This window comes from Pollicipes pollicipes, unplaced genomic scaffold, assembly GCF_011947565.3.
Source record: "Pollicipes pollicipes isolate AB1234 unplaced genomic scaffold, Ppol_2.1 Scaffold_5724;HRSCAF=6776_pilon_pilon_pilon, whole genome shotgun sequence".
Taxonomy (NCBI): domain Eukaryota; kingdom Metazoa; phylum Arthropoda; class Thecostraca; order Pollicipedomorpha; family Pollicipedidae; genus Pollicipes; species Pollicipes pollicipes.
In genome coordinates, this window is record NW_023596746.1 from 23,457,565 (window position 1) to 23,485,223 (window position 27,659).

The window sequence follows — 27,659 nt, forward strand, 5'->3', positions numbered from 1 at the left end:
TGCTTCCGTTGAGCTCATGGCTACCGCTCTTCCGACACGTTTTCGATGCGGCCAAACTTCGTAAACAATTTGCGGATGGTGGTATGCTGGTGACCCGAGGTTGGATGCTACTTGTGATATATTCCAGCTATACCGAGCTCCCCGTACAGCTGACCCCGTCGGTAAATTTACTGGAAATATATCCGACTTCGGATATTCAGGGTCATGTATGGTCGCATAATTAGCATTCTCCCTGCATCAGCACGGGTCCGGGAATCAAATCGAGTCCCGAGAAGAATCGGTAGGTCTCAGGGTGGGTCAGAATTTCAGCTTTGTTAATAGCGTACCCCAAAGTCCAGACTCTTGACATAACCTATGACACTAAGGGACCAAGCGACGCGTTCAAACCACACGCACCACCATTGGACTCTGGTCAAACCTGGCCAGATATCACCATACAGTTGCGTGTTCTGCATACCATGCCTGACTGCCCTGTAACCTGTGCACACCTGTAAATCTCCATCTGCAGCGTGGTGCCTCGAAGTCCATTGTGAGTCTCGACGTGTTATCGTATAATGAGCACAATGCTGGAAGGGCATGCTGCTGTCACGTAATGCTAGTTCGGTCCAGGTCGTCTCTGCGATTCGGGACAATTAACTCGTCGATCCTTCAAACGGTCGATGTTTATTGTCCCCTGTAAATCGGTACATATTTGTGTATCTCTGTATGATACACAGGTAAATGAACGTTGCCTACATACCCAGCAAGTTATTGAATGCAAACCACGACTTAAAAAAACGATCGCGTCAAGATTGGCATAGCATCACGTCATGATGCTGCTTCGTAATATCCACACAAAGATCACTCACTTAAAAAAGTTATGCCAAGGAAAACAGTGGTAGAGCTGTAGACATGTAAACACCACCTACCTCCCAAACACCCTGGTCCAGCTCATCCCAAGTTCACTTCGACTATTCCCCTATGCCTACGGCGATGAGGTGAGAAAAGACATGAGAAACAGAAAAAAGGTGCGAAAGTTGTCAGGTACAGGTCCATCCGAAGATTAAGTACTCCATCCTTAGTACGTTGGCAACTGGACAAGGACGACTTGAACAACTCGCCGCACAGAAGAACAGTGAGGACTGAGGAAAATCCCATCGAAAGTAAAACAACAACCGTCACAGGTGAGCCCAGCCACAGCCTCGATGGCCACTATGGCAGTGTTCCCATCAACTATCACCTCTATTGCCACGAGCGCACTGGTCCCGACGGCGCAACAGCTGTCACTGGGACACAGCCCCGCGATCCGAACATCTGAGGCAGAATGTTGAGTCAGGACGCTGGTGTCAAAGCGGCCTTCACATGAGAAGAATGTTTTGACTTCTCGCAACTTTCAGCAACCACAGAAGCCAGCGGCCTTCAGTAACAGCCTTCACGTAATCATTGCTTCACCGAGCCATCAACGAGTCAAGAAAACAGCCTCGCCAGGCTAAGCCGCCGTCGCCAATATAGCCGGAGGAGGCTCTGAACACGATGGCCAACGCAACCGTCGCCGGGCCCGCGCACAACTGTGACGAATTCCAACGGCTAAGCCACACGACAAGACCGCTCAGCTGACACGCGGTAAGGCCGCTCAGCTGGCGTGACCTCCGACGTGACACCTAGTCGGCGGCGCTGTAGTCGCCCTGCAGGCGCCGGTTCTGCGGATCGAACGGCGGCTTCAGGTGCAGCTCTGCCTGCACGCGGCTGCCCATGACGTCCAGGGCCCAGCTGCCCTCGCGCAGGAAAGCGTTGGTCACCTTCTCGCCGGCCGGGTGTCGGACGTAGCCGTACGCCACCATCTTGTCCAGCGCGAAGGCGTGCTCGGCGCGCCGCACCATACCCACCACCTGGTCGTCGAGCAGTATGGCCTCCAGGCCCCACATGGGCACCGGCTCGCGCGCCGTCAGCGTCACCAGCTTGCGGTGCACGCCCTCCGCCTTCTGGCGCTCGACGGCCGCGCGGCCCTCGAACTCCTGCGCCGTCTTCAGCTTGCAGGTGAAGAGCATGCCGGCCTCCTGCGGCCGGTCGTCCGGTCGGATCTCGGCGTGCCAGTGCTTGTAGCCTGGCAACGAGACGCCAGCGGGTCAGGGGTAGCGCGGGGGGCACTGACCGACCTGCCACGACAGACGTGAACGTCCACGTGATCATTCGTCCGTTGTCCGCTGATTGGCGCTGTTGCGCGCTCTAAGCTGCGCTGAACGTTCTCGTCGCACACGCCAGAATGGCAAACTCGACCAGAGTCAGATGAGTCGGAGAATTTGTGTCGTCATGCATGACCCTGATGACGTCAGAAGAGGACACTGACACAAACACAAGAGAAATATACGCTACCAAACTAAAGCTACTGGTGTCCCGGCAGTTGGCCCAGCTCCCCGTTATGCATGCCTTTCATCGGCCCTGGCAGCGGAGTTCAGTGACCGGTCGGCCACGTACAGGCGCAGTGGCTAACCTTTCTCGGCACTCAGGCTGTCCATGGCCCTGTAGCCGGCGTCCACGAGGCCGCGCTGGGCGCCGGCCTCCTTCAGCAGACGGTACACGGCCAGCAGACTCTCAGACGGCACGTGCAGCTCCCAGCCTGCGGCACAGCGTCAGGTCAGGTTAAGTCAGGTCGCGTTTCGTATGCGGCAGCCAGACTCTCAGACGGCACGTGCAGCTCTCAGCCTGCAGCACAGCGTCAGGTCAGGTTAAGTCAGGTCGCGTTTCGTATGCGGCAGCCAGACTCTCAGACGGCACGTGCAGCTCCCAGCCTGCGGCACACCGTCAGGTCAGGTCAAGTCAGGTCGCGTTTCGTATGCGGCAGCCAGACTCTCGGGCGGCACGTGCAGCTCTCAGACTGCAGCACAGCGTCAGGTCAGGTTAAGTCAGGTCGCGTTTCGTGTGCGGCCACCAGACTCTCAGGCGGCACGTGCAGCTTCAGCTTGCACAGCGTCAGGTCAAGTCAGATCAAATCAGGTCACACTTCGCACGCGGCCAACTGACTCTCGGACAGCACATGCAGCTTCGGTCTGAACATCGTCTGGTTAGGTCAGGTCAGGTCACGCCTCATACAAGATCATCCCCCTCGAACGGCACGCACAGCTTGAAGCCTGTGCAGCTTAGATTACGTCAGGTCAGGTCAGGTCAGTTCGAGTGACGCCTCGCAGACAGTCGCCGGACCATCGGATGTCACATGCAGCCCTAGTCTGTACGGCGTCAGTGTCCGGGCCTCAGTGAGGCTCAGGTACGGTGTCGTCTCCCGTCGTGCTGATGCAAGAGCGCGCGGTGCGTCTGCACACTCCCGGAACAGTCTTGGTTATCTGAGGTCCGTGTCTTGGGAAGAAGAGAACCCATAGCAAATAACTACGCATTGATGACTTGGTATAGATGATGGACATGTGGCGGATATATATATATATATATATATATATATATATATATATATATATATATATATATATATATGATGGATATGATAGACACCAGCCGAGAAAGATGCACCGTTCAGCACAGAAGTAGCTCAGAAACAAACACATCAAAGATGGAGCATAGTATGTCAATAGGCCGTCATCAATAAGCAACCATAGGCCTCCACAGCCAACCACAATGATGGGAACATGACTTAGTTACAAGCACCTGAACATGGTCAATGGGGAGCAATGTGCATTAAACCTCACACGCCATTCCAAAGAAACAGAACTCCGCCACACTTCAGGGCTCATTAATTTCTAAAACACAGAGAAAGCGTTCAAATTAATAACACTAGCAATAACATAACAAATAGCATATCACGAGAAGCGATGAATTGAGCCGACACGAAGGTACTGCTGGACGGTACCGGAGTAGCTCACCGAGCTCGCCCACAAAGCTGAGCCTGAGAGCGCGGCACTTCATGCCTCCGACATCGATGACCTGGGTGGTCCCGAAGGGGAAGCTGGTGTTGCTCAGATCAGTCGGGGTCAAACTCTGCAGAATTTCTCGGCTGGGGAACGGAATAACATCGTCGTCCATCAAATGATAAGCAGATAAGGTACTGCATTTCGAAAATACTTTGCATTGGTGATCCTACCTACAGTCAGCAAGCATAAAGCGGTTGAAGTCTACGTGATACCTTCACGACAGACCTTGTAAACAAATGACGACCTTCACCAAAAGACAGTATGCGCAAGCCTCATTTCTCGTTAAAACACGCTAATGTGTCCTTGCAGCGTTTCGTTTCGAGTGGTTACAGGACAAACATTTCTGTATAGAAAGTCAAACAACATATGCAAACTAAATCGCAGCTTCTGGATGACGGGTTGCGTGGATAGAAGCCAACAGGGACAGACGTCAAAAAGAAAATTAAACAGCAGAAAGCAAGCGTGATGTAAGAAAACGAACAAGTGAGGGATTATGTGAAACAAACAAGAAGTCAAAAATGGCATGTTAACAGGAAAAAGTCAAACAGGTCAATACATTTCTTCGAATGGGTTCCGCTGTTCTGCTTATGGTTTAGATAGGTTCGGTTCTGCGATGTCTGTTGGTGAGGGTGGGGACCGGCACGGACTGGGCCAGTAAAGGCAGAGTCCCATCGGACCAGAGACAAAGGCAGCAGGAACAGGACCGAACTACACTGAACCGGGTTCGGCGGACTGAACGCAACAACACGGAACGAGAAAAAAATATCAAGAGCTGGAGCGGACCAGAGGCATTGACTGGCGGAACAGCGAGGGGACAGGGCAGGAGAGGACGGAAGGTTGCAGAACAGGAAGTGCGAAACATAATAGAACGGAACGGGACGCAGCGGAACGGAAGAGGACAGAATAGGCGGGACAGGGATGGGGCAGGGAAGGAGAGGACGGAAGGATGCAGAACAGAACGAGCGAAACATAGTAGAACGGAACGGAACGGAACGGAGCGGAACGGAACGGAACGGAAGACGACAGGATGGAACAGAATAGGATAGGAGAGGACAGAACAAGATAGGAGAGGGCAGAACAGAACGGAGCAGGATAAGACGAAACAGAAAAGGACACGGCAAGAAAGAACAGAGTTGAACAGGGTAGGGCAGGCCAGGGCAGGGCAGGGCAGGGCAAGGCAAGGCAGGGCGGGGCAGGGCATAAAAAACAGGGCAGGATAGAGCAGAAGGGAAACACCACCACTAACAGCTTGCAATGCAACAGAAAAAAGGTATGGCAGGGTTTCATGAGCCCCTACACCAAGGCAGGAATGAAAGCACTCTCCGCTGGCAGAAACGTCTGAACGTAACACGTAGCCCATCGCAGTCCCGAGAACCGCCCACACAACAAGGACAAGACTTTTCAAATCTGAGCTGTACAACCGTAACGGCGTTACCACGCCCCTGTCGTGTCACACCGTCCGGGGCCGGATGTGACGCCAGCGCGGTCCCACCTCTTGGGCCCCTGTACGGAGAGCAGGCCCATGTCAGTAGAGCGGTCCGTCACCGTCGCGTTCAGCTGCCGGTCCTGGATCGCCGTCATCATGTGCGCGCGCACGTGCTCGGCGAACCCGCCGCCCACGGCCACGTAGAATCCACGCCCCTGGCGGCACCGGCGGCACTTGCGTCACTAGGATGCCGGTAGCGTAGTGGTTAACAACGGCGCGTATGGGAAACCAGAGGAACGGGGTTCGATTCCCCGCAGCGTCCGCCCTTCTGACCAGGGTGAGAGGCAGGCGACGCCATATAGTCTCAGCAGCTGAGTGCGTCGTTAAGTCCCTACGACAACAATAACTTGCGTCACTCGCCCCGACACTCACGTCACTCAGCAGAACTCTAACCAGACCTCTGACTCTCCCCCTGGAGACTTGGAGGTCAGCCCCTTTAATGTTGAACGAAATACATACAAACACATGTGTTTGCCATGTTTGGAGTCCGTTTTGGGGGCGTGTTTGTTCCTGTAGCGCTCGCCCTACATCTCCAATGGATTTGACACGGAACACATCCCCTGCATCCCCAATCCATTTGACACGAAATACATCCCCTGCATCCCCAATCCATTTGACACGAAATACATCCCCAACATCCGCAATCGATTTAACGCGAAATCCCACGGGTTATGTCCGACCAACGCAGTCCTGAAAACCGGCCAGGGCTGGACAGCCGTGACCTGACTCGGCCGGGTGTCGCACTGCAGAGGGCTGGACAGGTCGCGTCCGTTCGCACCTGGAAGGCGGGGTCACAGGCGCCGCCGTCGCCCGACTCCAGGACGCTCACTGTCAGGTCGGACTCGATCCCTCCGCGGCCATTCAGCATGCACGTGTACACTGAAACAGCACAGCACCACCTAGACATGCGCTGCAAACGCAAAAAGAATGATAAACGAAAAAAGAGCAGAGAAGGCAGCACATCATTGCAAGCCAGAAGACAGCAGTTCAAGGACAGTGAATGATCTTGTAAGAAGCGTACGGAATAACAAGGCTGTCACCATTGCAGGGGGGGGGGGGGGGCATGACGATCAACATCTAGCGTTGCCCATCCGTTGAGCGTTGTTGGAAATGGGGAATAATCATTTCACGGAGCTATGAACATAATTTGCACCTCATGAAACAGAAGGGGAAGGCTTCACGGCTAGTGAAATTGTAATACGACTATTGTATTGTAAGATGCCAAATCGCAGGAGCATCATATCACGAATGTCTGTCTCAGGTAATATGCATGTCCATCTGAGCTGAAATACAGTCACCATCTTATTCTGAACATGATCGAATATCCTGCGGGGACGGTACTTCGGAATCAGAATGCTTCCTAGACATGGTTTGATGCCAAAAAACCGGATGAATCACCCCAAGAAGGCTATTCCAGCTCAACGACAGCTTTCGCCTCGGCCTGTAAGTCAAATAGCGTCGAGGGATACCAACGCGCTTTGCTATGCGATGAAGCAGTTATGTCGTGCCTGCCTGAACCTCCTAGCCGGTTGCCAAATAGCAGCCAATGCAAGCCACGTAAGTGCTGTTCCGGGGCGCAAGATCATACGTCTGCCAAACAGTGAATAAAATGTCCCGCGCCCAACCCGCTCGACAGCAGGGATGCCAGGTTCCTCTTCATGTCCCGACACGCGAGTCCCTGTCCCCGTCCCCTGTTACTCTACATGTCCCCGGCGGTTTGATGGATGAGCTCAGGCCCCGCCGTCTGCTGATATCAACCATTCCGACGCGCAGCTCCACCACAGCACCCGACCCACCGACGGAGCCGGCCGGCTTCTGCAGGTCGTTGGAGAAGATCCAGTCGACGGCCGCCTGCGCGTCCGGCCCGGTCACGTAGTACTTGGCGAAGTAGCTCATGTTGAAGAGCGCGGCTGCAGACCGACATGCCAGGCTCTCGTCCCGAATCTGGCGGCGGCGGCGGCGGCCGGTCAGGCATTATGAAGGCTGAGTTGGCGAACTTCTACAGGGAGAGCGGACCGTGATAGAATCCGAATGATAAAATTGGAGAGAACACATGTTCGCACTAGTGGGGTTGGTGCTACATTTTTTCTCATGATTCATGCTAAGTCCCTGTCCGTAGGCGGGGACGCTGCCAATGGGGGAAGAGCCAGGCTTCCCGTCCTGAAGTCACGCGGGGCTCGCTTGGCGGCCGCAGAGAATCTACTGTTTCATCGGTCTGTGCCTGGAAAACATCGGCCTCCCGAGCAGAGCTGAAACCACTGATAACCATTGGAACACCTCAGGTGCCAAATATTAATGGCACCACGACAGCAGGGTGCAAGAGCTGCAGGCAGAAACAAATCTGCAAAAAGGCAGCGTTTTTCGCACATCGCTCAAGTCGTTACTATGTTATTTTTCCCTTAGTCGCTGTTCCACTGCAACGCGCAATAAACACTTTCCGCTAAGGCACGCCCTTACGCACCCATAACATCACAACACAAAGGCTCAGAGCAATGATCCCTTCCCCAAGGTACGAAAGCCTTGCTTGGAAGCATAATACTTGGTCAGCGGAAAGACTGTTATCTAGATGTCCCTGCTGGACCTCTAAAGAACTTCACAGAGCATGTGAACAGTAAGGACGGTTCACTTAAGCTGACACTCAGAACAGTGCTTGAATGTCAAGAAAAATAACTATGACACCGGATAAGCTCGTGAACAAAATCAGATAAAACACCCAAAACACAAACACTACGGACGGAGTACAGCCTAAAAATAACATTCATTCCGTCGTTAAAAGGCAGAACAACGCAACACCCACCACGTTGTGATGCGGAGGGAAGTCGAAGGAGTACTCGTGCTTGAGCAGGTCGTAGTAGGTGTGCTCCTGGTGGACGGGCGTGCCGTAGGCGCCGTACCAGTCGTAGGACAGGGCCGGGGCCGGCCGGCGCTCGCGGTGGAACCAGCCGGGCCGCTCCCAGCCCTGCCGCTCCTGGTAGTGGCAGCCGGCGTCCAGCAGCTCCTGGGAGCGGGAGGGGGGGGGGGGGGGAGAACGTCATCGGCGCCCAGACGGTAAGGCGGCTCCGAACGGACCGGGGGCCGGTCTGCCACTGCTGGCATACCGTTACCCTGTGCCGCGCGACCTCTGCGGACGGACCGGAGGCCGGTCTGCCACTGCTGGCATACAGTTACCCCGCACCGCGCGACCTCTGCGCTACAACATATCAGAACGTCCTGAAATATCACCGTGACGTTATCGTCGTTTCGTATTCCTATTGTCAATAGGTCCAGATTTGCGCATACTTGCTACGGTTAATTTCACCCAAGTGCTGACACCATTTTTGCTTTACGGATGATATTTCAGGGTCAAAATCAAGGTCAAATGACCGGTACGCTCGAGAGTTAACTATGGGAAGCACCCCAGCACCCTGAACACAAAAACGTGGTTAGCCACGCGGACTGACTCCGTCAGGGTGACCTGCACACCCAAGGTCACCCTGGAAGGTCCAGTGATGGGGAGTACTATTAGCCACACCGTGGGCCACAACTCAGCGTTGTAAGCACCAGGACGGATTTTGACGCCCTGGTCGAAATAACCTGAATCCTCTGGTCATCCCTCAAGGTAGAAAAATATTGGTCAAAAAACGGAGAACGCCACAGTGACAAAACTACTAAGACGCTTCCGCGTCTGAACACCAAAACGCACATCATCACCCGGACCACCTTCTGTCGAAGTGTCCTGAATGCCTGAGGCCACCCCGAATGGTTAAATATACATGAAATAACTGAGAATACCGCAGTGACCAAAACGTCGCATCAAGCGAAGCATCCCGAACGCCAAAGCGCAGTTTGTTACTCGGACTGAATCTCGGCGCGGTGACCCCATCTCTCGAGGTCATGCTTCAAGGTCAGGTCCCAGGTAAGGTAGCGATCGGCACGATTATTTAACTATGAGATCCAGTGCAGCGCTTAAGCATCAAAATGTCTTCCGTTATCCGGATCAACATTTGCCAGGACAACGTAAACCTTAACGGTCACCTTCCAAGGCCGAAATCAAGGGTTTATAACAGAACACATTATAGCGACCAGACTATGATACCCAACCAACTTTTCGAGCTAAAGAACTCCAGAGCTCGCAGTTTACCACCGGGAATAATCTCCTCTAATATAGCCTGACCTGTCGAAGAACACAACGCTAACGTATCGGGCATCCCTGATGCCGGCATCATAGACTTTATGACCGGTGATGCGCAACGCGCAAGCCGGGGGGGGGGGGGAGGGGGAACAGCAGTCATGACGTGAGTGTCGAAAAATCGCGACATACTACACAGATACCAGACGTCGGTGTCGGATTGATGATGTATGACACGCGACACATTTATCTATACCCATCCGTTTGCTACCCGTCGCTGCCCAGCCGCGTCTTTCTGCCATCCTAACTGTGTCGGTTTAACTCGTCTCTGGTTTATCTGTCCGCTACCGGACCACTGCAAACACAAGTACATAGTGGCAACCGCAGTGCCTTCTGCAGCTTCCGAACACTTGAGACATGCGACCGTCGGCGCCGGCTGCAGCCAGTCTCGGGTTCAGACTCACCTGGTGCAGCGAGCAGCCAGTCTCGGACTCGGGCTCACCTGGTGCAGCGGGCAGCCAGTCTCGGGCCCGGGCTCACCTGGTGCAGGGGACAGCCAGTATCGGGCTCGCGCTCACCTGGTGCAGCGGGCAGCCAATCTCGGGCCCGGGCTCACCTGGTACAGCGGGTAGCCAGTCTCGGGCTTCCCCTCATACGCGAGTTCTGGGGGGGGGGGGGCACGGGGGCATGGCCCCCAAAAAACTCTGAGAGTATGTTTTGTCCCCCCCCCAAAAAAAAAACATTACCACAACTTCATAAAACTTTCGTGTACTTATCGTCTGTTTTGACTTTAACCGCTTTAACTGTTCTGTTTTAACTTCTGTTTAAGATTAAAAAACATTTCGGTGCTTGAATGGTGTCCCTACTAGGCACTCGCGAGAGGCACCATGCACTGGACCTCGGATCCCACATCAGCCAGCTGGCAACGAACGGTTGCCCCCCCCCCTCCCCAAAACCCCATGCTAGATCCGCCCCTGCTTCACCTGGTACAGCGAGCAGCAAGGTTCGGGATAGGGCTCACCTGAGGGCAGCCAGTCTCGGACTCCGGCCCACCTGATACAGCGGGCAGCCAGTCTCGGGCTGGGGCTCACCTGGTACAGCGGGCAGCCAGTCTCGGGCTGGGGCCCACCTGGTACAGCGGGCAGCCAGTCTCGGACTCGGGCCCACCTGATACAGCGGGCAACCAGTCTCGGGCTGGGGCTCACCTGGTACAGCGGGCAGCCAGTCTCGGGCTCGGGCTCACTTGAGGGCAGTCAGTCTCGGGCTCGGGCTCACCTGGTACAGCGGGCAGCCAATCTCGGGCTAGGACTCACCTGATACAGCGGATCTTTGCGCATGTTCCTCCCGGCCAGCGGCTCATCGTGAGGGAACACCATCGAGTAGTTCTTGGCGTAGGCTTCATGACTGCGCTCCTTGATCCACTGCTTGTTGGTGGTCAACTCCGGGTTGAAGCGCCTGCCGGAGAAAAGAGATATGCTGGAGCGGGGAGTCGGAGACTGAGGAGTATCATATCCATTAGGCTGTGAACTATGTTGAAAAAGATAGTTCACATGTTGTACACATGTTGTACATGTTCACCTGTTGTGAACTATGTTGTAATGTTGCCACATGATAGAGTTTCAAACCAATATTCCAGGAGATAATCCCCGAGTGGTAAAGCAAAGCACTGATGGTTTTAAACAGTTTGAAAGATCTTTGCAGTTCATTCTCCCAAAGTTGTTATTCTTCACATTTTTATTATAGATTTTAGCGCCATGGTATCAGTAGTTTAAGCAAGGCTCTCAGTTAAAAAAGTCATGGTTCAAATAGACTTTTTATCAAATATACTGGCACTCACCGCGCCTGAATTCACCGAAAAACTTGCCCTCTGAAGTGATGACAAGGTCCTCATTTTCGCTGTAAAAAAGTTTGGATATGCTCGACCCGCTTACGGTAAGTGTGACTCCAACCTAACATAATCCACTCCCACCTTCAGAACCGCCCTGCGTCCATCGTATGCTCGGGATGATCTTAGCTTTCTTACAGACACCATGAACGATGACCACGTGCACGCTGGCATGTCGCTGGTGGCATTTTCATGCTTTCGCGGTAGCTTTGCTCTTTCGTGCCCTATTTTCTCACGGAGCGGATTTGGCGGCTTTGGGCGAATCGGACCGGATTTGGCGGCTTTGGGCGAATCGGACCGGATTTGGCGGCTTTGGGCGTGACGAACTGGAGGACCAGCGTCACATCATAGTGCCGGCCAAAAAAGCTATCTCGAAGGCATCTTAAAAGCTACTTTCACGTCCCATTAGGTCAGTGCCAAGCAGTGCCACTGCACTGTGATTGCATGATGTTTCCGCATTTTGTATGGCACTGTGATTCCGCACAATTGCGTTATATCCATGACACTACATGAGCTATTGCGCGACGCTGCTCGCTTCCCTTTAAACTTGTTTCCCGCAAGAGAATCGAGAAACGAAACCCTGTTTGCAGAATCTCCACATCCCATCGTGCGAAATGCGCAGATTATGTTAAAAAAGGACCTGTTGCGCGACTGTTATCAATCGACTGAGAGGGCCAAAAGATTAAGTTATGGCCACCAAATCCCACTAATCTATATCAGTTTATGTTGGGGGGTCGCTTTAAAATTGATGCGGATACTTGAAGCACTTTTCTAGCAGCTACGTCTTCTAAAAACTTAGGCGACTAGTTTCAACTAGCCGCGCAGCCAAGACCATATGCTGATCTTTGAAAGGTAAAGCATTTAAATAAGAAAAAACTCAATTATTTGTACCGTCACGGAGTGCCCGTAGTGCATGCTGATCAGTACGGGCTAAGGCGAGTATCCAAATACGGACTGCGCAGCTAGCGATGCGGAGGTGCGAAGTAACGTTCATGTGGGAGCAGCAGCGATAGGATCCAGCAAGAGGGCAGGAGGGTTCGACGGCAGCACTGACCTTACAGGATCAGCGCACTCAACGTTCGCTATTATCTCACTTCCCCCTCCCCCTTCCTGTTCGATCTGAAGACAGGTCACGTTCGGAAATTTGCCTCCTCCTCCTCCTCGTTTACCAAATCAGTGCACATACCCGTAGTAAGTAGTGAGGTGCTAATGCCCATGCTCGGACCTCACTGAACATTTATTCACCGGCATACAGTGAAAAACCCGTCTAAAAAAGAACATTAACTCCACATTTCTCCTTGCGCCTGCTGATATGCCGTTGCAACCCTTTACGCACACAGGTGGTCTAATATCACAAACTCAAGGGCGGAACACAATTACTGATCCCAGATGTTAAAGACCTACATGTCGGGCTAAAACCGAAGGGCTAACCTGATGTCGTAGCCGTACATGTCAAGCGATGGCCGTCAGACTGACCTGATGTCGTAGCCGTACATGTCGAGCGGCGGCGGCAGGAAGACTGAGTCCGAAGCATTACATGTCGAGCGGTGGCCGTCAGACTGACCTGATGTCGTAGCCGTACATGTCGAGCGGCGGCCGACAGACTGACCTGATGTCGTGGCCGTACATGTCGAGCGGTGGCCGTCAGACTGACCTGATGTCGAAGCCGTACATGTCGAGCGAGGGCCGACCGTTGACGATCCACTCTGCTAGCTGCCAGCCACAGCCGGCGCCCAGCATCATGCCACTCGAGTTAAAGCCGCAGTTGTGGTAGAAGCCGCGCAGCCGCGGGTCCTCGCCTGCCGGACAGCGGAGCGGCGTCAGCGCCACCGTGGGCCGCACCGTCGCGCTTGGTGGGGCTCCCCGGCGGAGCACGGAGTGATGACGGATGACGGATGACGGATGACGGATGACGGATGACGGATGACGGGTGGCGGGTGACGGGTGACGGATGACGGGTGGCGGGTGACGGATGACGGATGACGGGTGACGGGTGACGGGTGATGGATGACGGATGACGGATGACGGATGACGGACGGCGGCAGTGTCGTCCGCGGTCGCAGCTCGGAGCCGGCGGCTCGACTTACCCATGATGGGGTTGTGGTCCGGCGTGAAGGACTCGGGTCCGCAGACGGTGGACTTGATGCCGGTCTTCTCCAGCTCGGGCAGCCGGTTGATGGCGCCCTCTATGTGGCACATGAACACGTCCCAGTCCAGCTCGAACAAGCCAAACGGGAAGTCCTCCTGCACCTGTGACACACACAAATAACCATGAATGACAAAAATGGCAATGACAAAAACGGCGATCACCCCGATTGCTCTCGCCCCAGGGTCCGTTGTCCACAACAGCGCTAAACAACGGCAGAAGTGTAATCTATCTTTGGCGCTGGCCAACTTCTCAGCACGTCCGATGATGCTTCTGCTCCAGCACCAAGACGAGTGACATCACTGACGCGCAGCGAGAGGGCGATACACTAATCTAGCTTGAATACCGACCTAGCGTGGCACGCCGGCCACGCAGCTCGCACACTATACCTTGTCCAGGAAGAGGGGGTTGTACTCATATCCGCCGACGCTTAGCGCGTCACCCTGCAGCTTCAGGTAGACGGAGGCGTCGTGGTCGCGCACGTTGGGCGTCATCTCGATGCCGGGGATCTTCTCCGTGACCACGTAGGCGTGCTTCATGGCCAGCAGCGGGATGGTGAGGCCGGCCATCTCCGCTATGTAGTTGGCCCACGCACCTGTCGGTCACGGCAGGAGGCGCGTTCCACTCGCGGCGCGCACAAGCCCGCAACACCGACCCCCGATCTGGCTGAGCGACCGATCCCGCGCGGCGCCCGCGGCCGGCTGAGGCCCAGGAGCGTCACCTGTGGCGTTGACGACAGCGTTGGTGCGGACGCGGCCGTGCGGCGTGACGACGGCGCTGACGCGGCGCGTGCCGCGGTACTCCTCGGTCTCGATGGCCGTCACGCCGCAGCCCTCGATCACCTGCGCGCCAGCGAGACACGCGATAGACACGGGCCGCTGCCGTCCCGCCACCTCGGGCCAGCGGGGGTCGGGGGAACGGGCCGCGAGACTGCACGGGATGCGATCCGCGCCTGTCAGCGACTGAGGAATAGGTAACGGCGACGAAACCTGACCAGGTCAGTCAATATCGACGGCGGGCAGCATCCACGAATTGTATAGCTTGAGTAACTCACCACAGCACCCTAGCGGGAGCAACAAGGGCTATGGTTGGAGTACAGGCTGCGCTGGTGGGTCCGATTCACCGTCCCCGGGTGTGCAGTGGCCTCTCTGCCCCTAATTTCGTGAGATTAAGTCTCGCCTTGTCCCCATCTGTCGAGGGCACTGCTACCTCGGCCCATCTGGTGATATGGATGTGCGTCCTGATCCTATATGGTGAGATCAGTGCTCACTTTGACCCGATTTGGTGCGATGAATGCTCAACTCACCCCTGTTGGTGAAAAAAGTGTTCTCATTCTGGCCCTATGTTCTGGTGGGACCAGTGCTCTGACCCTAGCCTGGTGATCTGGTGAGATGAGTGTTCTCACCTTGGCGCCTTACCGGCTGCAGTGCTCTCACCCTGGCATTCTGCCGGCTGCAGTGCTCTCACCTTGGCGCCCTGCCAGGTGAAGTGCTCTCACCTGGCGCCCTGCCAGGTGCAGTGCTCTCACCTCGGCGCCCCGCCGGGTGCAGTGCTCTCACCTTGGTGCCCTGCCGGGTGCAGTGCTCTCACCTTGGCACCCTGCCGGGTGCAGTACCGGCTGAGGGCGGTGCAGAGGCCGGCCGGGTCAATGGTGCCGTCACCGGGCGAGAACAGGCAGCCGTACATGTCGGTCGTGTTCAGCAGCGGGTGCACCTGGGGGCCGAGCGATGGAACGTGACGTGACGTGACGCTGCCGCTCACCGTTCGGCTCGCGTCGGCACGCAGCTGCACATTGCTCATTACTGCAAAATGTATGTCACAGTAAGTTGCAGCCTCTCCTTTTTGATAATAGAAGAATACGCATGATCCTTTCTATAAACAATACCCGTTTATATCAGGCATGTTGCGTTGTCAAAATGACAAGTAATTGAAGAGGTGAAAAACAAATGATCAAGACTACCACTGACCGCCGCGATATCATGAGCTAGACCGCGCTTACCCCGGGATATGCACCACACATTACGCTACATTTTCACAATTACACTGCGGAATTAGTTTCTACTTGTGAGATCACGGTTGGGAGCTCGTGCAATGCCGCAGTCGTATTACAAAGATGGAACAGGTACTTGTGGGCCATGTCTTTAGCGACTCAAACACAATTATCGATTGATTTAAGCGTCACATAGCGCTACGCACATCACGACATCAAAATATATCCGACCACCTGCTTAAAAAATCTTAAAGGCGTTACTTGGTTAAGCAGGTGTGTACAAAGTGTAGCGATGGAAGCAACACACACGCGGACTTTTGCTCGCCGAAGCAGCGTACCAACGGCACAAAATGACTCATCGCATCAATTGTGTCACGCTTCCATCCAACTGAATAGCCCTAGTTCACTTAGTTGTCGCATAACAGAAGTAAGGACGACCCAATAAGTGGAACAGAACACATTTTGCTAAACCTGGGCGAAAGAAAGTGACTCGATATGTGTTCGTCTAGCAAACGCAATTCTCAGCAAGTACACTTCAGATATCTGGGTCCCATCCGATCGAAAAACGTCTAGTGCGATATCTAGTGCGACAAGTGACCACATGAATCCTGCATTGCACACAGACCATCGTATTGCCCAGACAATCAAAAACGCCCTCCACCTTGCCCCAGCCCCAATCACGAGCGACACAACGGCGCCTTGCGCAACACGTTACGCTTCGACCTGTTCTACCTGCCCAAGGTGCGGGTAGAACGGGTCGACAATGTGACGAACAGGCCGAGTCACAGCTCTCGCGTAATTGGGTCGGATCAGGTGAATGGCGAGGTTTGCTTTGTACCCTACAGTGTCTGCGTTTTGGTTCTACTGTGAACCCTTTGGAGACCCCATGCCCTGCCAATATCGTGTATCAATAGCGTGGCAGTGTCATGCGCTAAGGGTCGCGGCGCAGCAAACCAAAACAAAGAGAGGGATGTTTTCGTCTTTTCTGGGTTTGTCAAGGCTCAAGTGCCACTTTCGAATCCCAATTACTTCCTCATTCTAGAAATCATTGATAGGACAATTGCGTTAGAGACCAAGCCCTCTGAGCCCGGTTCGAAGCCCGAGGGAAATGGGTTGGTTAAATGACCAAATGACGGCACACGCAAGCTCTTTCTACTGTAAGGAGAAGACTCATTCAAGGTTATGCATGTAATCACGCGCACGATCGGCCAAACATTTATACCATTACGTTTCTTACTCAACGATGCCAGAGCATCTACGTCTATATTAGCTCAGTGCAGGGAAGGGTGAGTTACTGAATCAGGCGTGAAAGGGAGCGTACTGAATGATTTCCATCGTTCTGCATTGATGGTCCACGTAGGATCGTTCCACTTCTTAATCTACGTAATCCATCTATACATTTTCTATGTCTATTTTCATACCTATATATTGCTGAGTAACCGCCGTTACAAAATTTTCACTAATTACAAGGGCCCCGCTAACGGAGGGCAGTGTTTCACCTCGTCGTCCCGAGGCCGTGCCACCGCGCCCTACGCTCTGCTCAGCGGCTGTCACTGACCTTGTGCACCTCCGACGGGGCGAGCACGTGGCTGTCGACCCCCATCGCGCTGCCGACCGTCATCAGCCGCTTGTACTCGTCCAGCCGCTGCCGGTTGTTGGCGACGAAGAGGCCGCCGTTGTTGATCCAGCCGACCTCCATGTCGGTCTCGGCCTCCAGTCGCGGCATCTGGGCCACGGTGTGGCCGAGCAGGGCGATAGTCGTGTCGCTCGGGCGCAGCTTCCACACCAGACCTGACACGCAGCGCGGGACGGGACGGTCGGCAGGGCGGCCGGTCGGCGATAACGTGTACAGCCCGCCCCGGATAAGCCTTTAGAAAACCCCTGAGGCGGCCATCGCATGACCTGGTCATCGGTTCGCTGCCTGTTCTTGCTGCAAGTTTGCAATAGCGCTAAATTACGATTTTTGTTGACAAGTAAAGCCAAGCTCCTTAATCGTGTTATGGACGCCTCCAGCTCGTGAATGTGCAGGCGTAATGCCTCCATGGAACAATCGTTAACTGAAGACAATGCACTCAGAGTGGCGATCAACTGCAAGTTGTAACATCTCCTGTCTACCTCGCACTACAAAAGCTCTTCATAGAGTCCACTCCCCGCCGAAAGGACAAGCCTGCCAGCGGCCAACGGGGAGGCGGAAGCGGCCTCCCGACGTACCGGCGGTGTGCCAGGTGGTGCCGGCCGTGAGAGCGTGCTTCTCCAGCAGCACCGTGTTGGTGACGCCCATCTTGGCCAGGTGGTACTGCGTCTGGCAGCCCACACTTCCGCCGCCTGCATGCAGAATGGAGAGCTAAGGCGACTCGTGAAGCGGTGAGGAAATGCCGGATTAACATCAATCGTATTGGGGCCTTTAAATTGGCTTCTGAGGCTATCACCGACGTTTATTTAGTGAATAGTCCAATGCGAATGCAACAAAACCAGGCAACACTCAGCCGCTTTTCATTGTCATCATGGTCATATCTTCAATTCATCGCTACTTTCCCGTTACTGGAGCCGAATGGCGATGCCAGCGGGACATTCATGTCTCTCGTGTCTGCAGAGACAGCCGGAGAACACGGGCGCCCGTTTCCAAGCTGTCGTGTTCAAGATGAGCTGGTGCTGTCCGAAACAACGACCTGCCACTCCACGTCAACAACGACTTGCCATGCCGGAAGACCATCTAATTAGGGCGCGCGAAGAAGGGCGAGAGCACCCTCAGGCATGCCGTGTGCTTGTGACTGCAAGTACGGGGGAGGGGGGCGGTTCCCTCGCCGGCATCTGTTGAGCGTCGCGATCGCACGGGACCAAGGACCCGAGCCTGACCCGGCAAACGTCAGCGTTGGTAAACAGAGCGCTGCGTCGGCTCCGCTGCAGCCGGCATCTGACTCTCGTCAGGCGGCCCCAGTCACCGCGAGCTTTGGAGCACTCGGGTCTGGCAGCGGCCCGAAAGCGCGGCCACTGCCCGGTCCAAGGACAGGCGGACACCAAACGCGGTCAGCACCGCCCAGATCTGCGCACAGATGGTGTTTGGGTTTGTAAAAACATGCATACGTATGCGCCCGTATTGTGGCATACATGTCATGCAGCACTGCTGCGTACACATCGCTTGTGTGCGCGAGGCAGCGCAATTGGGTCACGAGCGCAGAGTCTCAGCCACCGACCGAAGCACGAACTTCGAAACCCGCCCGACGCAGACGCTTCCGAGGATCAGTACGCTGATCTCCGGTAGCCGGCAGATATCAGGACTTCCACGGCAGTGCCTCATCACCGCCAGCCAGTCAAGCGATGTGGCAGCAGTCAACCCGTCACGTGACGGTCACAATTCACCGCCAGTTGACGGGCAGCAGGTCACGTGCCGGGGCGATCCAGTGACGTCGCATATCGAGCCGACCCAGTGACGTCCCTGTGCCCGGGGGAGCCGTTCCACGGTCGATGCGGGCGCCAACCGCGGTCCACGGCAGGGCGGACGGAATGCGATGCGATCGGAGTGGTGCTGGTGGTGCTGGTGGGGCGACCCGCCCGGGCCAACCCGGGCAGTCGCAGCGCCCGGCCGCGGCCCGTGCCCAGCAGCGACGGTCGGCACCATCCGACAGGAATCAGAGTTGGAATCAGCACCAACCTCACCAGCCGCGCCGCGTGCGATCGGGGTCGCGCCGGTGGGGCGGCGCCGGTGGGAGGCCCGCCCGGGCTGACCCAGGCGGCCGCAGCGCCCGGCCGCGGCCCGTGCCCAGCAGCTACTGTCGGCACCATCCGACAGGACGCCCAGCGGTCAGTGATACTGTGGCAGACGTCCTTCGGCGGACCCGCGGTCGCTGTCCTCCATCCCACTGAGGGCCACTTGGAGTTGCAACCAGCCGGTGTGTCGACAATGCTTTGGCTGAAGAGCGGCTCAGGGAGCCTGACTCAGGGGTCTCTTCCACGAAGTTGCTTGAAGGGCTCCAACGATAGGGGCTCCAACTCAGGGGTCTCCCTTTCCAAGAAGTTTTTGAAAGGCTTCAACGATAATTTTCGACTTATGACATTTTTTCCATCACTCACCTTAGCAACTGATCCGCCAAATGGTCAAGCAAGAAATCATTGAGGACCAGTTCCCAAAAGTACACAAAATTACTTCCCCAGTGACGCCTACGCTCAAGTTTCCTTATCACTCGCTCTCAACACCCCAAAAACGGCATATATCCACGTTTCCGCCGTCGATGCATAACAACTTTTAGTCGATGCATACTTACAACCGGCGCCTTACATCCCATTGCTGTTATTGCGAACACTTGCTGTACACATCACTGTTTAGGAGCGAGTCATCACGACTCCCGCCTCTTTTTTATCGTATCTGTCGGGCCGCTCCGAAATGCGTTCTTAAGACGCTTGCATCTGCAAGCCGGCGCATCCACCAGGCCTGTGCGTCACTCTGTTTTGCCGTGATCTATTGCGACTCCAACTCACAACGCATGAGGTTGATTTTGACTAGGAGTGCAATCCGCGGAGAAACAGAGTCTTGAAAAGGTCCGAGCTCCGTCGCATGGGTACATATACATGGTTCCATTCCGGAGCGGTTTCGGATGAGGCATGGCGGTGGGCGGCGCGCTGTGCGTTGCGGTCGCTGTGCGCGCACAAGCGTGGCTTTTGTTTCCCAACATTTACAATCGACGCGGGTACACTTACAGCTTGCAGGATACCAAGTTTTAATAATCGAAATGGCACGGTCACACGCATGACACGGCACGGGATCACAGATAGATTTTGCTCTCTTCCACGGTTTTGCACCTTTTGTGCCACATTTCGGCACCTATGGCACTAACACACCCGTGATTGGCGCGCTTCAATGATGAATGGAAAGAGCGAGATGATAATGTTTGATGACACGTGCCACATGTCATGGCGCCCATGCGTTTAACTATGGATTTACACAATTTCGGTCTTTTGAGGGGCTTGCACGTTTTCGTGATGTCTCAGAAACCAGGAATAAAGTGTACAGCGGCTGGCATGCTTCGATCGGTGGCCTAACGAGCAATCACTTGAAACGTGTGCGATGTCACGCTGCACGTGTCATGTGACACGAGCACATTAGCTGCGAAACTGTATTTTGCCGATTTCGTCCATTTTGACGCTTTACGCGGGATTTCCGCTCTTATGGCACGTAGCAACACGAGACTGGCATGCTGCAATAGGCCATTAAGCGGAAAATGCCATGGTCACATGTGTCACAAGTGCGGGGTGGCACACGTGTGTCCGTGTCGGGCACACACGAGCCAGGAAGATGGCTTTTGCTCTTTTCCACGGGGTTACACGGTTTGCGCCACATCGCGGCACCCAGAGCACGGAGCGACTGGGGAGTGGCATGCATTGATACGAAATCGAATAGATAATGACGCTGCATGAATTGTCATGCCGAACGTGCTGCGTGTAACGCGTTCACGAGCCAGCAAAATAGATTCGGCAGTTACCGGCCGTTTTTCATTCTTCGGTACCATGCAATACTGTTTAATACAACGGCAGTGCGTGCTGTCATCATTCAAAAGGCCGACAGTTGATGGAAGGGGCAAAAATCTCCGGCCACACCGCACGACCATTCGCTCATCCCATGGAATAGGTTCGGCTGTATTGCAGAGAGCGCGGCGAAATGCGCTCTCTCCTGCCGGTGCCCGCCAGACACCGCCAGTACCGCGCGCGGCCTGCGACCGAATCCTTCACACTTTACGCGATATTTTGACAGCCAGGACACCTAAAACCGTGATTCTAGCTGCAAAAGATACATAGTGCAAAATTTTCAAATTTACAATAGCGCAGCGAAGCAAGCGCGCAAGCGCTAGCAGGACACTATTTCGAAAACAGGACACCTATCTCTGAGTGTGAATGTGTGACTGTGGGTTCCATTGGTCCACATTTCAGCAGTTGTAATAATATAACAATAATATACACACACACACATATGTATATATATATATATATATATATATATATATATATATAATGCTGAGTTTTCTTGCTGAGTTGACTCATCAATGATCTGAGTGAATTAACCCTAAATGTGACAAAAATGTTGTCAAGATTCTACGTTTCACTGAGGGAAACAATATCGCGAATTCCAGGACCCACTTCCATCTCTTCCAGAATCGAACCTCCATCTTGCATTTACGCATTCCGATGGCCATTAATGTGTATGTCACAACAGTACGGGCACGTGGGTTAAAAGGGTGGTCAGAATCAGCCGGGCACAGCTGTTCAGTAGAAATTGCAACAGCAAGGGTTGCGGGGGTTAGGGAAAGTGTCACGATAAAAAAAAATACATGCACACTGTTCCCTGTCTTCATTTCGCTGCCTTCGTTGTGATGCGTTTGCTTTGTTCCTGTCTGCACGCACCTGACAACGTGATCTTCAAACCAGCTACCAGTGACAAATCATCACATGATGCATTCATATCGTCAGAACATAGCAACTCACGTCCCAATGACGTCACTGCACCTACCGATGATGACGACGTCGGCCTGCTCGGGCACGGAGGCCGGCCCGGCCACCTGCTTGCCCGCGAAGCTGGTCTCGTAGGGTACCCCAGCATCAGCCGTCGTCGAAGGGCGGCAGTAGCCGCGGGACACGGACGGCACCACCTGCGCAGGCGAGGCCACGGCCGAGGTGACGGCGGCGCCGGACACACCAGTCCCCGGAACTCGCGCTGTTTTGGTTTCGTGTGCGTCTACGGTTCGTTTTACGGCAGGACAAAACATGATTTCACGGAGTCCAATTCCTGGATAAGCGGGACACTAAGCAGAGTTTTCCAACACGTGATACGGGGCCCGTTCCATGGCACCTTAGGCATCACGTTTTCCATCACGTGGTTCGGGCCCGTTCCATGGCACCAAAGCCTGGCTAGAAATGTTTCAGCGGCGCTCGCATTCGAGCAGTTAACACTGCGACGCGAGGAAGAATCAACCTTTTCTACCGAGCTTTCCGCTTTGCCCTAGGCAAGCATTTGACCGTCGGAAAATAAACAACATACCATCAAAATGTTTGCTTCATCGCCTTCCTAAAATTGAGACTGTTTTATTAAGAGCCTATCAAATTATACTCCGATGATAGTGAGAAGGAGAGCTTGCAGCCGGCCGGCAACGTTACAGAGCTCCTGCGCCATAACGCTGCCACGTCACATGCCATGCTTTGGGGGGGGGGGGGATGTTTGCTCCCTGGCTCGTGCTCTTCATCTGATCAATATTGGAGCAGCAGACATACGGTGTCGCCTGCTTGGCTGTTTGTACAAGCTCCACGCTTTTCTCTAAGTCGCGTCGCGTCTTGTTTTCGTCGCGTTCACACATTCTCTGCGATTCTCGCGTACCCACCCTGCGCCGCAAATATCTGCATCTTGAGGTCTCTTGCGCTATCAAAATATTCATTCCATACGATGAAGGATCACGATCCGGCAACTGCAAGGTTTTACCGTTGCGGCGACTTTAATTTAAAGGCATTTTGACTCATTATTTTAATAGCATTTTGACCTAACGTCAGATTTGAATTTTGGCCGGTTAAATACCATGCACTCAGGTGGGGGTCAATTTGGCCCACTTAAGATTTCTAAACCATAAAAAATAGGAAACACCAAATTCCGAGGAGGGTACCCCCGCATGAAAGTCTCGCTTGAGTCAAGTTTTGAGGACCGTAGGTCGCGTACTTCAGGCCAAATCAGAACCGGAAGGTCAGACTCAAGATTGGTCTCCAAAGTGCCTACAGACGTTCTCATGTAGCCACTTTTATTTTGGATAACTCTTCTAAGCGCAGGTTACTGGAGGCCATGTCAGGGTCACTAACCTTGTTTGACCTTGTGAAGGTCAGGATGACCAAGCGCCTTCGAGACTGGCTTGATGTTTCAATTCAAAAAGCATGTGTCAGGCGGTATGTTCTTTACAGAATATATGTTGAGGCCATAAGTGAGCTCCTCCAATCTGCATGCAGCTCATAATATGTATGTTGACGTCCCTGTGATTAATAGATTCGAAATGAACATCACAAACTGCGTTAGAATAGTCTACCAGCACCACAACAATTTGGTTAAAGCCCTGGCCTGAACTTCATACCTGACCCAAGGTCAATGGAATCAGCCCCGATCGTAAACTTGACTCTCTCATTTTTTACCGAACCATATCCAAGATGTATAGCTTCGCCTAACACTCCGTTGTCGCATCAGACTGAACGATTTCCCAGCGATCGTCTTCACTGACTGTCATAGCCTAACACTGGCCATCGGTCAGCGACCTGACCAGCTAAATATTCTTTTTTGGTACAAAGAGATCGGCTATCCAATGCCCTGCAGATATGGACAGCTTGGCACGGCCACGTTGCGTCGTTCAGAGCGTATTTGGGAAAATCTACGGTGGTCAAATTGACACTCCTCCTGAACGCGTGTAAAACGCATATGTATGCTGGAGTTCAGCTCATTCTGAGGTTGTAAACCAATAGGCACTGACGATAGTGAAGCTCTTGTCATTACACGGGATCGCTTGCAAAAAGCATTTTAGTTGTTCACCGGTTTGTATCACCGGTCGCTAATGGAACGTATGGAGTTACATCAATGGTCAGGTATGAATGAATATGTTTTCTTTGATGATTTGTACATGCATTTCGCTGCTCACATATCATTCAAACTCGGATTAACTGATTTTTAGCTACTTTCGGACTGGCAAACAGAGAAGTGTTGACTGTGGCGAAGGCCCTGCCACTGCAGAGCGTCCTCTCTCGACATGTCAACGTGTAAATCTGTGAATCCGCAGACTGTTTCATGAACTTCCAAAGCGTATAGTCTCACTGACCGCTGAACGCAAGGTTTTTCATCATCAGAATCTATCGATAAGACACCATGGCAAGTAAATATTGGTATCAGGGGATACCAAGGTGCAGTCTAGCTCGCTGTTTTCAAGACGGTCCGGCCTGCAAGCTAGGAGCACGTACACCGGGTCCTCTCACGATGGATCCTCACACCGGGCCCTCTCACGATGGGTCCTCACACCGGGTCCTCTCACGATGGGTCCTCATACCGGGTCCTCTCACGATGGGTCCTCACACTGGGTCCTCTCACGATGCAACGCATAGTTCACCTTTCTCCGACCCACTGATCGCCGCCAAAGGTCTTGCAAACGTGTCCTCTTCATGGTCGCTACAGGCAGTATATCTGCAGAGAAGAAAAAGGTATCTCAGAAAGGCATTTGTTTGGGTTCGAGAAGCGGTTGAGAGGTTTTCTGAAAGCGCATCTTTAAGTCTTGATTGGTGAAGCTGGGTAAAGCAGTGACGCCAACCTTTGATAATGCGACTGGCAACATGTCCCTGTTACGACCGTGCCCGATGCCTTGTTGCTCACCATTATCGCTGGTCCCTCTTCATCATGAACCTTCACCCTAGTTCACCATCTATGCCCGTGTCACAGTTGCCGCCCCTGAACACATCTACAACTCATGGACCACCGCCCGAATGTATAACGTTTCCTGCCAAGGTAGCTCGCCTGAGCCGGTACGCCTGCCCGGTTCATCCCAACTGCCGCTGGACTCGCGCGCCTCCAGGGACGTCATCGCCACGGCGGAGGACTCCCAGCGCGCTGCTGCGGCGGGCGTCATCTCGTCCCATCCCACCGCAGACTGCCAGCTGCCGCCGCCGCCGGTCCGACTCGAAGGCACGCGCTGTCGCTGCGCGGAGGCCGGGACCCGTGCGTGACGTCATCACCGCCGAGGCGGCCCGGCGGGGCGGTGCGCTGCTGCGCGCTGCTGGGTGCCGCGCGTTATGGAGCGCCAGCGCGGCGCGCTGTGGTGTGGGACGCAGGACCCTCAGACACTCCTCTATGCGTGGGTTGTGTTTTTGAGCATGTATGTGCATGAGTTCAATCATCACATTTCTTCATGCACTGTCATGACCGCTATCCTTGCTCGCTTGATTAATCCGTGAGCGAGGTGCGAGTGTCGACACCTGAGGATTTCCGGGAGGGGGGGGGGGGGGGGCGACAGCCCCCGGTTGGCGGTCGAGTCCGCGTCACTAGTGCTGCCACTACACTTTCATCCCATTGCAAGCGCGCTTTTTACATAATGTTCACTCTGTGAAGTATCGATACGCCCGAATGAATTTCTGTGCAAGGTCCCGAACTCCCTATAACATGGATAAAAGGCGCGCGCAACACCAAAAGCGCGCACTCCACTGGCCACGGTAAAATTCCGGAACAGGCGATGATGCTCAAAACAAACCGGCACATGTGACAGCCCAGCCCACATGGCCTCTTCCTCGCGAGACATCTGTCCTGTTCACCGACCCACTGGCATACACAAACTGTAGAATTATAGTGGGTGTGGTCTTCTGTTTAGGTCCCCGGGCGTGTCTGGGGCAAGTTCATGACACGTATGCCCGCCGCATGTGTCCGACTCTGGCCTGTCGTTTGGAGGCCACCCGGTCAGGGGAGAGTTGAGCCGTCTTTTTTCAGCGACAAAAACTGGCAAGCCCCTACCTGACACGCGCCCAGCGCGCATGGCGCCGTACCAGCCAGAGCTACATTTATGATACAGGCCCTGGACGGAAGGCCGGCGAAAGCGGCTCGATCCGGATCTAGCCGGTTGCGTCTGGTTTCCCCGGTGATACAACCAGTCGAGGAAGCTCTCCCGCCATGAACTTTTCGCCCCTGTGCAGCTGTGTAGTGGAATATGCATTTTGCATAGCAGAAGGGATGGTGGAGGACGTAATGTGACTCGTGCCTGACTAACAAAAAAAAGTTCGAAAGGCTAGGAACCCAGCTTATATAAACATTGTTCGTACATTTTGGAACAAGAGTGCAACTTGCTGTGAAGAAACCCTTAGGCCAAAGCGATCTGCGGCTAGGGGCCGTCCATGTATTACGCTATGCGTAAAGGAAGAAGGGGTTGGGGGTGGAGCGTAACCGAATCGTACGAGCACAGGGGAATAGCATGACATTTTGAACAGGTGTGGTCACAAGTCATACCTTAGGCATTGTGTTGTATCTTAAAACCTTTATGCCAGATACTGTCTGCTTCCTCTAAGAACAAGCATCAAGTTCATCTTTGTTTCGCACTTCTAGCCTAATTAGGGGCCGGACGAACGTTAACTTTTTTTTGGGGGGGGGGGGAGGGCGTCACATTTATCATCGTATCCAGGGGCCGGGGGTCTTAGCCAGCGTCATTAGAGCGCAACCAGGGGAAAGGGTTGAAAATGGTCAAAATGCATGACACACTACTTGCGTCTTTTGCGATTCTATCTTTGGACCATAATAAACACTGCTCATAAATACAATGTGTAGTTGGTAGTGAAAATGGTCAGCATACTTCTTATGGCAAGTGGGGCATCATCCATGTGCGCTCAACAGCTTGATCAGGGACAGATCGAGACGAGGGCATGTCGTCAGGCCTCCTCTCATTTGAGTCATTCTCAAGGTTTAAGTGCGCCGAAGGGGTGCTACAGGGCTGTTGCCAAGGGTTGCCAATGCGCCCCATGAGGTGCACCTGAACGCTAGTGCCCTCACCTCGTGTGATGAACCCTGCACATGTGAACACCCACGTCCGAAGACAGGCACCGTGACTGTGGCGCGTGATACGTCAGTCCAGCCGCGTCCAGCGCGCAAGCCACCGCTGAGCAGCGCACGTGCGCCTCCTCCTGGCCCCGCTTGGACTGCGACCGGTCAACGCGGGTGGGACAGAAGCGTGTGAACAAGCGCTCAAACCGAGCGCGCAGCCACTGGCACGTGCGCGCAGCCGCATCGGAAACGCATTCGGTAACTGCACTCTGCGCCACGCGTGTTGATCGGAGAACTATAACCGGAGAGCGAGGACTATGTCCAACACTTCACCTCACACGAACGAACGCGTAGTACGCTGAGTCGACGAACCAAGGCAGATTCAGCTTGTCCACAATCGTTTACAGTGTGCTCCCAGTTCAACACATACTGCTTGTGCAAACGTTCCACCTTTAGCAAAAGCGATTTTCGCGGCGGTGCTGAGCACGCGCACGGTCATGTTCAACTCACGCGGGCTGCGGGGACAGGGCGGTCCGCAGCTGCCACCGGCGAACGGACTGGTTGGAGCTCCTGCCGCGCCACTGGCCGCGTCCGAACCGTCTGCGGCGGTCCGCTCAGTTCCACGCGCCG

General features: G+C 54.2%; 1 protein-coding gene across 1 annotated transcript; it reads right to left on the reverse strand.

Moving 5' to 3' along the window:
* Positions 1-646: 646 nt before the first annotated feature.
* Sardh (Sarcosine dehydrogenase) lies at positions 647-27,659 on the reverse strand. The gene is made up of 18 exons (XM_037226745.1): positions 27,540-27,659; positions 24,625-24,698; positions 22,011-22,149; positions 17,723-17,836; positions 17,070-17,302; positions 15,112-15,234; positions 14,243-14,363; positions 13,911-14,116; positions 13,463-13,625; positions 13,030-13,174; positions 10,804-10,945; positions 8,180-8,380; positions 7,179-7,326; positions 6,161-6,261; positions 5,389-5,537; positions 3,849-3,979; positions 2,471-2,596; positions 647-2,083 (listed from the first exon to the last, which is right to left on the reverse strand). The coding sequence occupies exons 2-18, from the start codon at positions 24,676-24,678 to the stop codon at positions 1,641-1,643; spliced, it is 2,739 nt and encodes a 912-aa protein (XP_037082640.1). The 5' UTR covers positions 24,679-24,698; positions 27,540-27,659; the 3' UTR covers positions 647-1,640.

What these genes read in the sequence shown, in the direction of transcription:
- Sardh (XM_037226745.1), bottom strand. Translation starts at nt 24,678, where the DNA reads ATGAAGAGGACACGTTTGCAAGACCTTTGGCGGCGATCAGTGGGTCGG. An exon ending in GATCAGTGGGTCGGAGAAAG is followed by an intron (nt 22,150 to 24,624) that starts GTGAACTATGCG and finishes TCGCCTGCGCAG; the next exon opens with GTGGTGCCGTCCGTGTCCCG. An exon ending in CCTGTGACCCCGCCTTCCAG is followed by an intron (nt 5,538 to 6,160) that starts GTGCGAACGGAC and finishes CGGTGCCGCCAG; the next exon opens with GGGCGTGGATTCTACGTGGC.